The following is a 15,813-nucleotide window of genomic DNA, read 5'->3' on the forward strand; positions in this document are numbered from 1 at the left end:
AGATTATGCTGCGCCAAACAATGATCAAGAGGTATCTATCACAATAACTTATGGTAGAATTTACGTTAACCATGTTGCACCATGAGAAGACCTACCACATTACAATACCTGCGCCCTCGAATAGTTGATTGCAGTTATTGCAATTCATCAGTAAAATATGATAATTGATTTTGGTGAAGTGCTAGTGCACACTCTCTAAAAACACCCTACGACCTTTGCTATTGCGGTTCGACCACACATTCTATGACCAAAAATGCTTGTTTAGGAGTCTTCTATCACATCTTAAAGTTTACCCCATAAATTTAGAATCACCCTGTAGATGTCATACTATATAGATATCATAGATGCTCGTACAAAAGATGTCATATGTCTTGGAATTTACAAGGGTTGGGATATTCGATTTTAAACCGCGAAGGAGTTAAAAGTTTGTTCTGATCCCTGGATTCACAATCAATTCATAAAGTTTCGGACTATAACTATATTTCATTCAATCAGTACATCCATTACTTCCAAAATCATACATTTTTACCAAAAATAATAATCTTACTTCACAGATAAAGTTACGGTTTTCGATTTAAGATGAACTAGATCATATAAATTTTTCGATGGTGTATTCAGCTTACAACTTTCTCCAATTTGATATGACCTAAAAAAGAACTCTTAACAATTAATTCAAAAGCAATTATTGATTCACTCAAGGAATCTGTAATAAATCTTACGGCAACACTATCTAAAGCTGTCAATAAGATCTACCACGTTGTGTATCGGTCAAGAAAAAATAGCTAGTAATATCTTAAGATTATTTTCATCTCGTAACAGATCATCCATTCTGTCCGAACAACAAATAGCCTAAAAAACAATTCACAAACTTCCATAGGTCAACAATCGACGGCGTTGTTTATGAAAGATAACGATGTCCAGTAGAGAAAGGAATACTTATAAGGGACTCTCTCTGGAATGAAAGGAAAACTTCCACAAAATAAAAAGCTGATACATAATGTATCAATATTACGTTACGAAATTTTTTTGTTTATTCATTCGGGCTGTGACCTATGTAGTTTTAAATAAAAAAAATAAACCAGAAGCTTTATCGCTTTCGACGTCATATATTGATATGAATATACTCGTGGACTCCAAAAAACGTGATGTCGATGAAGTCGTGCTATTTCATCTGCAGTAGTGTATTATTTAACGACAGTATTTCACTGAGTAAACATCTATTCAAGATTTCTTGCAAAATAAGTTCAATGTAACGTATTTACAAGGTGAGTGATTTTTTTTGTATAAACATGAGAAATTATATATATATTTCATTTCAACCTTAAAAAGAATTTTTGAAATTTTTTATTCTTTTTTAGTTAGTGTTACCCAAATTACTTCATAAACATGTTTAATTATTAACCTTTTGCACTCGAGGCCTTTTTCGCTCGGGGGAATCAGCAGCTCGATACGATTTCCCGCATATTTGGTGGATTTCTTACAGCTAACTTAAAATGATTTCACACAGAATTTAACGTTTAAAACTTTTATATTTTAACATTCTATATATCTTTATACTTCAAATAAATAAATAAATAATAAGTGAAACACAAATCTAATGGTTCTTTTATGTCTGAAGGTACTTGCGGTAATGCGGCTCTTTCGCCGGAAACAAACGGTATTCTTTGCGGTATTTCTTCTGATTCTGTGTACGTTATACATTCTGAATTTTCTGTCTCTTCTGCGGAATCACTGTCATATTCACTATCTATTAACTAACCATTTTTTGCCTTCATACACCTCTTACTTCATCGCTATCTTCATCAGTGCTTTCCTCCTTTCTATCGTCAAGTAGTCTATGCATAGACGTAATTTCGTTCTTCATCAACGAAAAATCGAACTCATCTTCACTTGAACTGATTCCTTCATCGTATTTTCCATGCTTATTGGGCTCCGTAACTTTGAAAATAATATTCCTATTGCCACGACTGTCGAGTTCGAACTAACGTGAAAACACTTATATAACAATAAATTTAAAAAACGTATTTAGATTAAAGATTGGCAGTTGTTTTATACGCATGTATTGTTGAATACACTCATGAAGCGATATTGCCCAAACCAAACCTAAATAAACATCGTTACAGCTCGAATTATTGCGTCAAACCGAGTGGTGATCGAGAGTCACCTCTCGAGTGCAAAGGGTTAAAATAATTTCTACTTCGTATGCTTCTGCTATTTGCTTGTGTGTGTGATTCCGGTTTTTAAAAACTCAATATCCAACCTTTTCATTTATCTATATTAATACATTAAAACCTGTCTTGAACGGAACTGTATTAAGCGGAAACCTGTCTTCAAAGGAAAAAAATCTTGTTCTCGTGATTTCAATGCCAAAATACACATTTAAAAAAGCTGGTTCAAACAGAACCTGCCTAACGCGGAAACGGAAAAGAAAAATTTACCCTTTAATGGAAAATTTCCCTCAAACACTTCGACTGTTTCGCGACCAACTGACCAAAGGATCAAACAAAATATTAGTGCTTCTGTCGAAATTTTTAATGCAATGACTGCTTGCCAATGCGAGTTTTACTTCACCCACCGTTAGATTTGTAACAACCGTTACCTTGATGCTATGGTATTTGAAAAGCCATATGTAGTGAAACAGTTGCTTTCTGAAATTGTAACAAAATTTTTCGCTAAGGCAGGCGAAAGGTTTCTACGAGAGAAATCAGTGCAATGGTTAGATTTCCAAATATACAAGACTTACAAAACTGTATGATAGCTGCTTTCCGTGATCGCAAGGGCTGAACAGGGCCGGAATAAGAGGGAGACGGAGGGGATTTCTAGGGTGGAAAAATTTACGAGGTGGCAAATTTTACAAGGAAAAATTGAATTTTACAGTGGTCGGGGCAGTGAAATCATGTTGCTCCTCCCCCCACAAAAATCCTAGTTACGGCCCCTGGTGCTGATAATTACATAAACATAGACGACAATATACATACTGAACCAGACACGACAGATATTGACACCCTCATTGAAAATTTCAGAGAAAGTCAAAAAGAACGTAAATGTAGTCATTTCAGATGAAGAACAGTGTATGGTGAAGTTTCATACAGAAGTGCTGTGAAAACCTAAATATTTATTAATTACAGAGTAAATAATGTACATTATTTTATGTATATTTGAACTAATATTGATTTGTTTTCATTATACTCTAATTCATTTACATACGATCGTACACATTATGTCAATTGAACCTCAATTAACCGGAAACCTGTATTCAACGGAAAAAATCTCGGTCCCTTGCGATTCCGTTGAAGACAGGACAGGTTTTAATGTAATTGAATTTGTATTTATTGCAATAATGCTACTACCATGAAGGGATAAAAGTGACAAAAGATTCACATGTGAAGAATGTTTGATACAGCATAGAGAAAAAGTAGATGTAGAACCACTCTACATATACAGGGTGATTACTTAATTCCCCTTGTCGCATTTTACTGATGAACCATTGATCCTAGAGGCATTCTTCTAATTAGAGAAAGCATTCAAATAGCGTGTGTATAACTCAGACATACACGTCATTTGTGATGCAAGGGGTTGTATAGTTATTCTAATAAAAAAATTAACTTTTTACGTGAATACCGTGTCCTCAATTAGAAAGTTGTTGTCCCGAGGGCGACAAAAAAAACTTCCACGTTTCTAAGTACACTGACATATTTGATTTCAAAAATCGGAGGAAAGTTGAGAAAGAACAGCAAAAACTAACGGACAATGCTTTTTTCCCTTATTTATGATGCTGTTTCCCAATTTTCCTAAGTTTTTGAATTCTAATATCTCTGTGAATAACGTATAAACGTGGAAGTTTTTTTTTTTTTTTTTTGGCCTCAGGAGAGACAGGGCAATTTTCGAATTGGGTTTTTGAAGACAAGGTTGCCCGTATTGAAAAGTTAATTTTTATATATTAATTACTATACGACCCTTTGCAACATGAATGATATATCTGAGTTCTAAACATTACTTGGATACCTTTTATAATTGCAAGTATGCCTCTAGGATCAACGGTTCACCATCAAAATGCGGAGAAGGGGAATTATGGAATCACCCTGTATATATATATATTTGTTGATAGCAATTTTGATGTAATTTTCCCTTTAACGTCTCAATTTGAATTTATTAAACAGTGAACGATGAGCACTTTACAATTGGATGATGGCAAACGTCACGCATTGGAAGAGGTAAGTGTGATTATTTTAGTAAAAATGCTTTAAATATTATATATATCACTCATGCTACCAATACCATTAATCCAGTTAAGAGAGTAAAATTACAGTTATTCGTTAAAATGCACCATGGGCAGCTTGTTAAAATACAGTATTTTAAACATTTTTATTATTATTATTATTGTTTAGAAATCAAGGCTCAACGATTAGAAGAAATAACAAATTACCAAGGCCAGATCTTGAATCCTGCGAACTACGCGGCTGCGGAAAGTGACAACTGAAGGGGGCCAATTTTTTTAGGGCACCAACTAAAGAGGGGTGATTTTTTAGGGCTCCAACTGATGGGGGAGGGGAGATTTTTTTATCACCAAAATATTATTCGCTTACACTTGAAAAATGTCCTGAACCGCGGTCCTGCAAATTACTAATTAAGTCAATCATCTTTCGTTACTTTCATCACACATGTATATTTTACTATTTGTTCATTATTTTAGTTACGCTCGAGGCTTTCTGAATTGTTGCAACCGAGGCACGATGACCATTTCTTGTTAAGATGGCTAAGAGGTAAGTACAGCCCGTCTCAAAAGTTCAGACACTGAGTTTTTAAATGCACCATGGATACCGTTTCACAAATTACGATTTCATTTTTTTCGCTTGTGATCAGAATGCAAAAACCTACTTTAAACTTCGTTCATTGTCGGGGGAAAATAATTTTTGGATTTTTTAAACACAAAATTTTGAAAAATAGCTGTCTCAAAAGTTTAGAAAAATTTTCGATGATATGCAGATGATTTCAAAGATTGTGTCTATGTGGCGTATCAGTGACGTGATAGTATAAAAGTGGAAAGCTATCGGATTGGTTTTCATTTTAAAAAATTTCCGAAGTCGTCGCATATTTTGTACGACTTCATTTGAAAGCAAAAAGAAAGGCTGTAAAAAGCATTGTTATTGCTTTGAGCAGGTCTAAATGAAGAGTTTGACGTGTACTGACCCAACGTGTGTCCCAAAAGCCAAAACCTGGTTATGGTAGGCAATGCGATATAAGTTTAAGCGAAAAAAAACCCGTTTTAAGATTGGCTTCAACATAAAAAATGACCTTGCATGAAATTATGAAAGGTCCTAGAGATTTCAATATAGACAGATCAGAAGAGCTTTTATTTGATTCATAAATGAGTGGTTAGGAAAGCACCTGTCACAAGGATGTGCCAAAGAGAGGTGTAGAAGAGAGACTGAAATGGGCACGATATCATGTTTTATGGAGACAATTAGTTCAGTATCATATTTAGTGGTGCAAAAAATAGAACTTACATGTTCCAGACGGATGTTTTCAGCAGACAATAAGGTGGAGCTTCGATAATGGTACGGGCAGTATTTGCTTCTAATGGTCAGGCTTCTTTAACTTTTGAAATTAGTCGTCAGAACTCTGATGCTTAAAGGAGATTCTCGAGAACTATTTGCTACTATTTGGAGAAGATTTAGGAGGATCAAACTTGACATTTCACATTATAACATGTCAGTTCAAAGATCTGCTGCCACAAAAAACTCTTAATATTGAAAATGTATCGGTTTTAGACTGGCCATCGATGAGTCCTGACTTGAATCCCATCAGGAATGTATGAGGCATACTTACGATATAAATGTGTTTGCAAATGAAATACAATATTCGACTGTTGATGACTTGAAGAGCTCTATAGATGAAGCATGGTATTGATGTTTAAACCCTACAGAATTTAATTAGATCCATGGAGGATAGCGTGTTTGAGGTTGTTAGAAGAAAAATGAAAAGTCTATTAGATATTAAAAACCTGCAATTTTTGTAAATCTGAACTTTCTCTTAACTTTTGAGAGAGCCATTTTTCAAAATTTTGTGTTTAAAAAGAATCCAAAAATTATTTTCGCCGACAATGATCGAAAAGTAAAAAAAAAGAAAACCCATAGAAAAAAGTGCATACCTAAACTTTTGAAACGGACTGTATATAATATGTTTCGATCAATAAACCAAAAATATATAAGAATACCTTGTAAAAAAACACCTGAGAAAAATGTGTTACTATCTTCAATTTTTCAACATAAACTTAAAAAGTTTGTTCTTATTTGTATTTAGAAAAGTTGAATTTTAATATATTTTTTACTACTGTAAGAATTTTTATTTCATAAGTAATTGGTATTGCGGTCTGATATTTTTGCATTCATACAGTATATGTATCTCAACAATTAACTCAAAAAACTATAACTTATGAAATATTTTGTAAATTATTATTGCATCCTCGAGTATAAAATCAATAATTTGTCACGAAAATGGTATTTTTGTTTTCTTTTACCAGCAAGGGATTATAATGTCGACGCTGCAGAAAAAATGGTCCGAGACGTAAGTCCATATATTTATAATTTATTTATTTAATCCTTACACAATATTATCAGAATTGACCGTATAATAACCTCATTGGTCGATTCAATACGCTGTACAGACAAAATTTAAGTCAAACATCAAAAATTTTGAACTACTTTCAATTTTTTAAACAATCTATAGTACGTGGTGAACTGCACCTAATCTACCAAACGAAAGGGGGTAATGGACGCTCCCAAGTAGAACATAAAACACCATAGCAGCCTTGTCCTATCTCTAATCGTTTTCGAGTTATGGTGAATAATGAATTATAGAAGGGAAATGCATTAACTCTGAAAATAACGCAAATTTTTGAAGTTTCTGAAAGATACACATGCAAACTCGGCACATATTTGGAAAGAACTGAAAAATTCCCTTAAGGTGATACCATTTTTATCAGAATATCTAAATTCAATCGGGGTTACAAGCGCTAAAAGATTGATAAGTCAACCTTGATAAGAGATCACCCTCTTCCGTATGCAGATTAGATGCAGTTCACCCAGTATATTACAGGTCCTTATTGTCTGTATTGAATGATCACAAATTTTTGGTAAAAAATGCATCTGTTGTAATTGAAAGCTGGTGATCACCATGTATAGGAAATTTCTCTTGTTTTTTTGCAGTTAATTTAAAATTATAGCCTTTTGGCTTTAACTGGTTAATATTACAACAATTTCATATATTGTGAAGGCTTTCCGCGGGTCTGGGTTCTTTTAGAATAAGCTCACCAAACTTGATTATTTTGCCTTGATTCAAGAACTCTGGATGATTGTGCAATTTCTGCAATGTAAAGCATTACTTTAAAACTGTCTCGTTTTCTTTTCAACGTGACCTTTTTCAACATTCAAAACGCGAATCAGATTGGACATTCTCGGAGTCCCGATTCCAAGCCGATTGAACAATTATGCAATCAGCAAGAATGCCATATTCGGAATCAACCTCCCCCCCCCCACCCCCCCAATTTCCCAAGTACTTTCCAATACCATCTCTCTCAAGTTTTAATCAAAGAATGGTAGCAAATCCATGTGGTGTATGCCTAAATTGGCCGAAAACATGCCTGGAAAAGTTGAGGCAGGCAATTCAAACCGCATGCTGCCAAACCACGTCTATACTTTTATGAATTAATAAATTTGCTCTATTGACTTATGTATCTAAATACGTTTTGGAATTAATATGTATTAACTTTTGAAGAGAAAAAGCAGGATGACTATCTGAACGTATGTATTTTAAACTGAAGAATCCGTCAAATGATATATACCCTAGATTGTGGACAGCGACGTCGAATACAAAAAAACTTCAGGTATAAAATATTAGTCTACTACAAGTGAAATCTCGATAAGTCGAACATGCAGCGGCGACGAAAGACTTGAAGAAATTGGCACAGATGAACTATTCTAATGCCATCATATTTAATTGGCAATCAAATTAATAGTTTGGGCTAATAATTAGTTTGAAGAGAGTCTTTCTTGAATAATGTCCTAGTTTTTTCAAGATTTTTGATACGGTATTCGGATCACATGCCTTACTTTGGAAAAACATACTTTTTCTTGAGAATTGTATTTCTTTCCGTTTCATCAATATGTTCTTTTTTCTTTCAAATCGAAAGATTTCACTTCGAAATTTAAGTATATTATATATATATAATATATTATATTATATAATAATATATAGTAATATAATATACAATAACATAATATTTATATCTAATATTATAAATATTAGTTAACGTGATTGAAATCTATTTCTGATTATAGGACTTCAAGACAAGAAAGAAGATTGGTTCTGATACCATCTTAGAAACGTTTAATGTGAAACCGGTAAAATTACAAATTTAATTAAAAGATTTTTCTCCTCATGATTTTAACATACATGATATCGTTCCGAATCCATGAGAAATGTTCCGATTTTCTAGGATTTGAAACCATACTGTTGTGAAAAGTTCTTGGGTTTTGATCACGAGGGTAATGCTGTACATCTATTTTGCGCAACATGTGATTTTATTGGTAAGGGATACGATTCATCTTTTCTCGTGCACTTATATTTTTTATTTGACTTTTCTGAGGTTTAGTTCAATCTCAAATAACTATAAAATTTCAACATATTATTCTTAAGAAAACTTAAATGCACAAAATGTAAGAAATTCTAGATGCACGTAATCTACTGACTCTCTCTTTCAGGTTTCACTCGGGCGATGAATCTTTTAGACAATATCAGATATTTTACTTATATATTTGAAGCAAATCAGAAGAAAATAGAAGAAAACAATTTTAAGGTACTTTTAATAATATGGCCTTTTTTTCTGAATATTGTTGACTAGAAGTTGTAATTAGAGATTGTGCAGTAGTAGATAAAAATTCTATAAAATTTAGAAACATAATAATCCCATATATATATACATACATACATATATACACAGGTTATTCTATTAATGGACCAGTTAACTTAACTCAGAGGGTTGTTAGTAGGCATCAAGAAGAACAAAAATTGCAGTGGAACATGGTGTCACAAACCACGTTGAGAGGGTCAAAATTGCGAAAAACGCATGCAGGCTCTGAGCCCAGAGAAGACGGAAGGGGGATGTCAGTTCATCGCTGAATGCGTTCGTGGGTTCGCTCACCATATCTGATGTAAGCAGCATCGTGAAACGCATGCGCTGGGGTAGGATCACGCGCTGCGGACGACGTAAATAAGCGGTATTGCGGTAGTAAGCACGTTTAGCAGTTAGTTGTCTGATATCTTCGAGCGCGTCCAGGAATCGTTTTTACGTCGTTGTAGACTGTGCATTGACGTCAGCGGCCGCCACTTCCAACAACTCTTGTAATAATTAATCAAATAAGTTTTTTTGTAGTTATTACTGTATCTTTTGTCGTTCAAGCGTGATGTCGAAACCTGCATGCGTTTTTCACGATTTTCACCCTCTGAACGTGGTTTGCGACACCATGCTAAATTGCAATTTTTGTTCTTCTTGATGTCTACTAATAACCCTCTGAGTTTGTCGGTCCATTAACGGAACACCCTGTATATATATATGTAAGACTATAACTATTGACCCTATATTATTACATATAAATGTATACTTTCTCCACGGATAAAAATCATGTAATTATTCACTCCGCCCTCAAGCTTAAAATAATGAAGTAGAAAGCGAAGAAAATTTATGTATTACCAGTTTTTTATTACTCCATGTGTAATTGAATTCTTCAATTTGATTTTCTAGACAGGGAAGAATGCCGACAAATCAACATATATCGTGGATTTGTCTCAATCTCGATCCTCTGTGTGGTTTGACAAACGTGGTAAGACACTTGCCTGAATATATTTCTCCAGCACAAATTGTCACTGTCAGTTTTCATAAACGTGGTTTAGAAACATCACACTGTGGATGGTGGGTGTATTCATGGTCTGACTCCAATATTATGACTCCAAACGGTTAAAATTAAGAATATTTAATTTTGAGAGAAAACTATTTTATACTGGTTAATTTCACATAATGAAAAAGACAAAATCACTTGCGTGAGAGCAACACACTGAGAAAGAAGTAGGTCACGCGAAACTCCTGACACCCACGCGTCAGGAGGTGTACGTAAGGGACGAGAGATGACGCCACGGGACTCCCCACCAGTCCACAACTTCATGGTAGTGGAAAGAGAAAACATACGCGTCTACCGGATCTTGTAGTTGTGGACGATTTAATGGCAGATCGGAGTGTCTTCACTGGTTCAGACGTCGCTGGAGGCACAGGTGATTCTTGAAACATGTGGGCTGGTTTCAATTGATAAATGGACATCCACTTCTTGCTTGACCCTATCTGAAGCTGGAAAAATTTTGGCTTCCTCCCAAAAACTACGAATGGACCAGCGTATGGCTGTTGCAGTGGGCGTCGGACCATATCCTGGCTGACGAGGACGTGCGAAGCTTTGGGTTGGTCATTATGGACGAAGACTGATTTCGAGCTGTGATCCGAAGCAGGTTTCGGTCGAATCTGTTGGAAGTGTTCCCTCAGGTTATGTAGGGTCTGCTTCTGTGATTTCGGACATGAAAAAGAAAGAAAAACTTTCCAGGCAAACGGAGATTAGTGCCATGTCCTAGTTCAGGGTGCGGACGTATTTATGTCTCTCCCTTGAGTGCAGTTCGAATGCCGAGCATGACCACTGGTAATTTTTCGGTCCATCTCTCGGTGGAGATCAAACTTCATTTCGGAGCTTTTTTCAGCTGCCGATGGAAGCGTTCGATCATCCCATTAGCTGAAGGATGTGGTAGACAGTAGTTCTATTCTTTTTCATTCCCATGAATTTGGCCAAAGCTGAGAAAAGATCACTTTCGAAATTGCGACCTTGATTTGTCGTGATAACATTTGGTACACCAAATCTGGCTACCCAGCCTGAAAAGAAATTTTCGGCCACTGTTTGCGCTGATTGATCTTTCAACGGAATAGCCTCTGGCCAGCGAGTGAAACGATCAATACAGGTGAGAAGGTATGAATATCCTTGTGATGGAGATAGAGGTCCAACGATATCGAGATGCAAATGAAAAAAAATTCTAAAGGTAAGGGAAAAGATCCCGTTATAGATTTAGTGTGACTACTGATTTTAGATCGTTGGCACTCCATGCAGTCTTTACACCACTGTGAACAGTCCTTTTTCAAAGACTTCCATGTGTAGCGTTTCTTTACTGCAGTAGTTGGTCGGGAACCAGAGTGAGCTAGATTGTGAATGGTCTGGAACACTGATTTCCGAAAGTCTCTGGGAACGTACGGGCGTACATGTCCAGTTGAGACGTCACAGTACAATGGTGGAGTTCCAGAGGTCAGAATTATTAGTTTGAAAGTCAATGAAGAATTATTTCGCAAGTGCTGAAGTTCTTCATCGAGCTTCTGTGCCTCAGCGAGTTCTACATAATCTATGTCACTGGGCATTTCTATTTGCTCTAACCGTGAAAATGCATCAGCTACACAGATATTGTCATCAGAAATGAAACGGATTTCGGTAGTGAATTGACTGATGAAGTCTAATTGTTGTCGCTGTTAACGAGGAGAATTTTCATCATGCTGCAGAGCAAAGGTCAATGATCTGTAAAAATATTAAACAGTCTACCTTCAAGAGTGAAACTGAAATGCTTTAGAGCACAATATGCTGCTAACACTTCTCTATCGTATATGCTGTATTTGCTCTCAGCAGGTGTTAAACGACGAGAAAAAAATCCTAATGGCTCTGATTTATTATTAACATTTTGTTGCAACACTGCGCCAATACTCAAATCGGATGCATCAACATGTAAGGGCAATTTACCATCTGGATGAGGTAACAAGGCTGCGTCTGCAATCGATTGCTTACAGATTTCGAAAGCATTGTTAGTTTGTTCAGTCCATTAAAGGGGAGTAGAATCATTCTTTTTACACCCCTTAATTAGATCATGCAGATGTAGTTGTTGTAAAGCTGCCTTGGGAATTAATCGGCGGTAAAAGTTAACCATAGCTAAAAAACGTTGTAGTGTACGAGCTGATGTTGGTTTTGGATAATTTGTAAGAACTAAGACTTTTTCAGGTTTAATACCCTCTTTTGAAATTAAGCAATCCAGAAATGGTAGTTCTTGAACACCAAATATGCCCTTGTCGAGATTTAAAATAAAACCTGTTTCCAAATCAGACAAGTGAGTTTCAACAACGAGAATGTCGTCAAGATATGCAAAATATTGAAGTCCTTTCAAAGTTTCATGTATGAATCTTTGTCCAGCATTCCGTAACCCAAAAGGCATGCATGAATACTCAAATAAACCTATGGGTGTTATGACTGACGGCTGTTGTGTAGGAATGTCACTAGGTTCTACCGGAATCTGATGATATGCACGTTTCAAATCAATTTTACTGAAAATTGATTTGCCGTGTAGCCATCTGCGAAATCATGAATATGTGGTATTGGGTACCTGTCAGGTTCTGTAATGGCATTTAAACGTCGGTAGTCACAGCATATTTGCCTTTATCGCTGTTATTTTTTGGTACCAAGTGAATTGGATTGCACCACAAACTTTTAGAAGAGCGACAAATTCCCTGATCCACCCAATTCCTCAAATTCTTTCTTAACTGCTGTTAATGCATCAGGTGACAATCTACGAACTCGTGAAAACATTGGAGGACCTTGAGTTGTGATGCAATATATGGTAGCATTATCCTTCGGAACAACATTGGTAGAAGAATTATTTAGATTAGGAAACTGAAAGTAACGCGTGATATTTCATGTTACCAGTTATTGCTGTTACGCCCATGCTGGGATGGGAAGTATGTTCACCACGAACGCTGTCTGAACTAATGCGATCAATCAACAGACTATTTTTGATGTCGAGTAAAAAAGTCCGTAACGTTCGAGAAAATCCGCTCCCAAAATGGGTCTTGATACGTCAGGAGATGCGCGTAAGAGACGAGAGATGTCACCACAGTGGTATTTACGTTTGATATTTATATATTTATATTGTCAGCTTATGAATGCAATACCTATGCTTAAATATAACGTGTAGTCCTTGCTGGTATACCGATGATTATCTATTTTAGTTGGCCTCTAAATATTCGGAAAATGATTTTTTCATGTTTTTACAGTTCTCAGGTATGCGATATTCACCCTAAACTACTATCAGAATCACTATCCAGAAACATTGAACGTGATCTATGTAGTAAATAGTAAGTTTTAAACTAATTTTAATTAGTCATAATAATTTTCTTCAAAACACCAGAACATTTGTGGAATTCATTGAGCATATAACTTAAATAATTTCATTCTCATTTTAGCTCCCAGTATCTTTTGGTACTTCTTTACCATTTTCAAGCCTTTCTTTAATGAAGTTATTCTCAATAAGATGAAAATATATGAAGTCGGTAAGTTGTTACAAAATATAATATCACAGTAAGCTCATTTGAATACTGTTTCATCTGCTAGAAATGTTATACACATCCTATTTTTATTTCGACTCTAGGGGCGGCTCCTGAAAAGGACACGAAAACGCGCCTTCAGAGAAAAATTTGTCATAAATGAATTTTTGATATTTCGATTACCATATCGATTTTTGTCATTGGATTTTTGATACCAACGTAATTCCATTGAGTACTTTCATAGTTTTCATCAAATGAATTTGATAAAATTAGAATAGAATTACTTTTTCGAAGATGCGAATTAAAGAAAAAACGTGTCTGGTAAAATGTGGGTCATATGGTCACCTCATATTCAGAATTGCGCGTGAAGGCAAGCACCGGCAAGAGGAAGCCTTGGTATTTAGGACCTTAAAAGAGAAAAATGGGATGAGAGATTGTTACATTTATTCTGGCAACTCGGAAAAAAGCGTCCGCGAATATTATGCTGCCATCTATATTCTATCTTTTAAATTAGAACATGATAATGAAAACAAATTATGAATTTTCATAACTTGCAAAAGAAAAAACGATTGCCGATGACAACTACTGAATCTAAATAATGATTTTCGACGTTGTTTAAAGCATTGGTTAGGCTGAAATCGTGTGAAAATTGGGCCCTGCTTATATACCATAATAAAATGAAAACGATTTTGGCACCCACCAAAATTTTTGGTTTCGAGCGCTGTCACTGTCCTTTACTGTAATTTAGATAAGGTTTGATTCATACAAATTACAGGAAAATTTCTCAGTTGTAAGTAATTGTTGATAATTAAAAAAAAAAAGAATATAGTTTAAAAAATGATGCGATTTCTTTATAAAAAGGCATTTAACTCGGGAAAAAATTAAATTAAATTAAAACGAATTACTTTAATTTTTCTAAATTTCGTAGGTGATGATAGCTGGAAAAAAGAACTTTTATCATTGGTTCCAAAAGAAATTATACCTGCTTATCTTGGTGGAGAGAGATATGAACCTGATGCAAAATGCAGTGCGTTTGTAAGTTTCAATAACTATCACTTCTGTATCAGTGCTGCTAGATATTTTCCTCACAAATTTACGTAGATACTTTTCTTCTTCCTCTTGTAGCCAATGTGAAAACTGCAAATTTAGATGATATGGTATTGTAAACTGTATATACCGATTTAATTAAATCTGTACAAAGGACCTGGAAGAGAATTTCACATCTAAAGATCTTCTCAACCCAAAATATTCTCACAATGACACCAGACCAGACATACATAAAAGCGTACCCATTTTTCGACTAACGAACAAAAATTCTTTAAATCGATAAATTATCAAGTCAAAAAATTTTCAAAAATATTAATGAAAATGTACAATTATTTTCAGATCGGATGGAACAAAAGAATACCCACATCATTATATCTACTAGACATGAACACACTAAAAACTACAGACCCAGATGTCAAACAAAAGTCAATACGAGAAAGATCTATTTTTGAAATTGAAAAAGACGTTGAGAAAACAGATGTTGTTCTATGTTGGGAATTTCAAACAAAGGATCATAATATCAAGTTCGGTTTATTTTATAAGCCAAAATGTCAAAAGAATCGTTCTTCTTCTACAAATGAATGTGAAGAGTTGATTCCTGTAGAAAGCGTTGACTGCAACGAGTTCGTAGAGAGAGGAGAATATGAATGCAAGAAACCTGGAATTTGTGAGTATGGAAATTTTAATTTTTAAAAATGTGAGAATAGAGAGAGAGAGCCAAATTGTACAAAATTTTATTTTATTTTCATATCCTAATTTTATTTATTTTTTTTAGATGTGCTGCATTTCGATAATACATACTCATGGATCAGACCGAAGCATTTAATGTACAAAGTTGAAGTGCGAAACTCATCTCCTCTGATAACTAATGATATATGAATCATATACCAGCGGGTTTATGGAGTAATCATTGCATTGTTAGCGGTTTACATCTCATGTGTTAAATAGGAATATTAATGATTTTATATTATGGAACTCGAAGATCTTCTGTCAAATATTCGAATGAATAAAAAGTTGTCTTTTGCATTCCGTTAAGGTATGATAGTATTTTTTGTGGATATTACTCCTTAAAAATATTATTACTACGGCGTTCCAATTTGAATCATTGATTCAAATCGTACTGAAAATTACATTCTTGCTTTAATCATGGTTCACAAGTACAGTAGCATCTAAACAAAAAACAATTCGTGAAAATGAATTTGGATGCATGTTTTTGCTATTAACTAGAGCCCCAAAATAGTTATTGCTTTTTTTTCTCTCGGGCAAAATACCATAAATGCCTTTTTTTGACTATTTTCAAACTCCTTTGGTAAAAATGTCTT

At 34.8% G+C, this 15,813-nt stretch overlaps 1 protein-coding gene across 1 annotated transcript; it reads left to right on the plus strand.

The window, feature by feature from the left end:
• Positions 1-1,125: 1,125 nt before the first annotated feature.
• Positions 1,126-15,526, plus strand: LOC149072203 (retinal-binding protein-like). Its single transcript, XM_089246821.1, has 13 exons — positions 1,126-1,265; positions 4,161-4,214; positions 4,694-4,763; positions 6,524-6,567; positions 8,340-8,402; positions 8,498-8,588; positions 8,763-8,857; positions 9,803-9,881; positions 13,175-13,255; positions 13,364-13,450; positions 14,373-14,479; positions 14,831-15,158; positions 15,267-15,526. The coding sequence occupies exons 2-13, from the start codon at positions 4,167-4,169 to the stop codon at positions 15,368-15,370; spliced, it is 1,197 nt and encodes a 398-aa protein (XP_089102947.1). The 5' UTR covers positions 1,126-1,265; positions 4,161-4,166; the 3' UTR covers positions 15,371-15,526.
• The last annotated feature ends 287 nt before the right edge of the window (positions 15,527-15,813 follow it).

This window comes from Pholcus phalangioides, unplaced genomic scaffold, assembly GCF_987345545.1.
Source record: "Pholcus phalangioides strain wild (caught in Gottingen) unplaced genomic scaffold, Ppha-v1.0 ptg000017l_1, whole genome shotgun sequence".
NCBI lineage: Eukaryota > Metazoa > Arthropoda > Arachnida > Araneae > Pholcidae > Pholcus > Pholcus phalangioides.

Excerpts from the sequence above, each read along its gene's own strand:
- LOC149072203 (XM_089246821.1), top strand. The coding sequence starts at position 4,167 with ATGAGCACTTTACAATTGGATGATGGCAAACGTCACGCATTGGAAGAG. Across the intron at positions 8,589-8,762 it reads CGCAACATGTGATTTTATTG|GTTTCACTCGGGCGATGAAT; the intron begins GTAAGGGATACG and ends TCTCTCTTTCAG. Across the intron at positions 13,256-13,363 it reads CGTGATCTATGTAGTAAATA|CTCCCAGTATCTTTTGGTAC; the intron begins GTAAGTTTTAAA and ends TTCTCATTTTAG.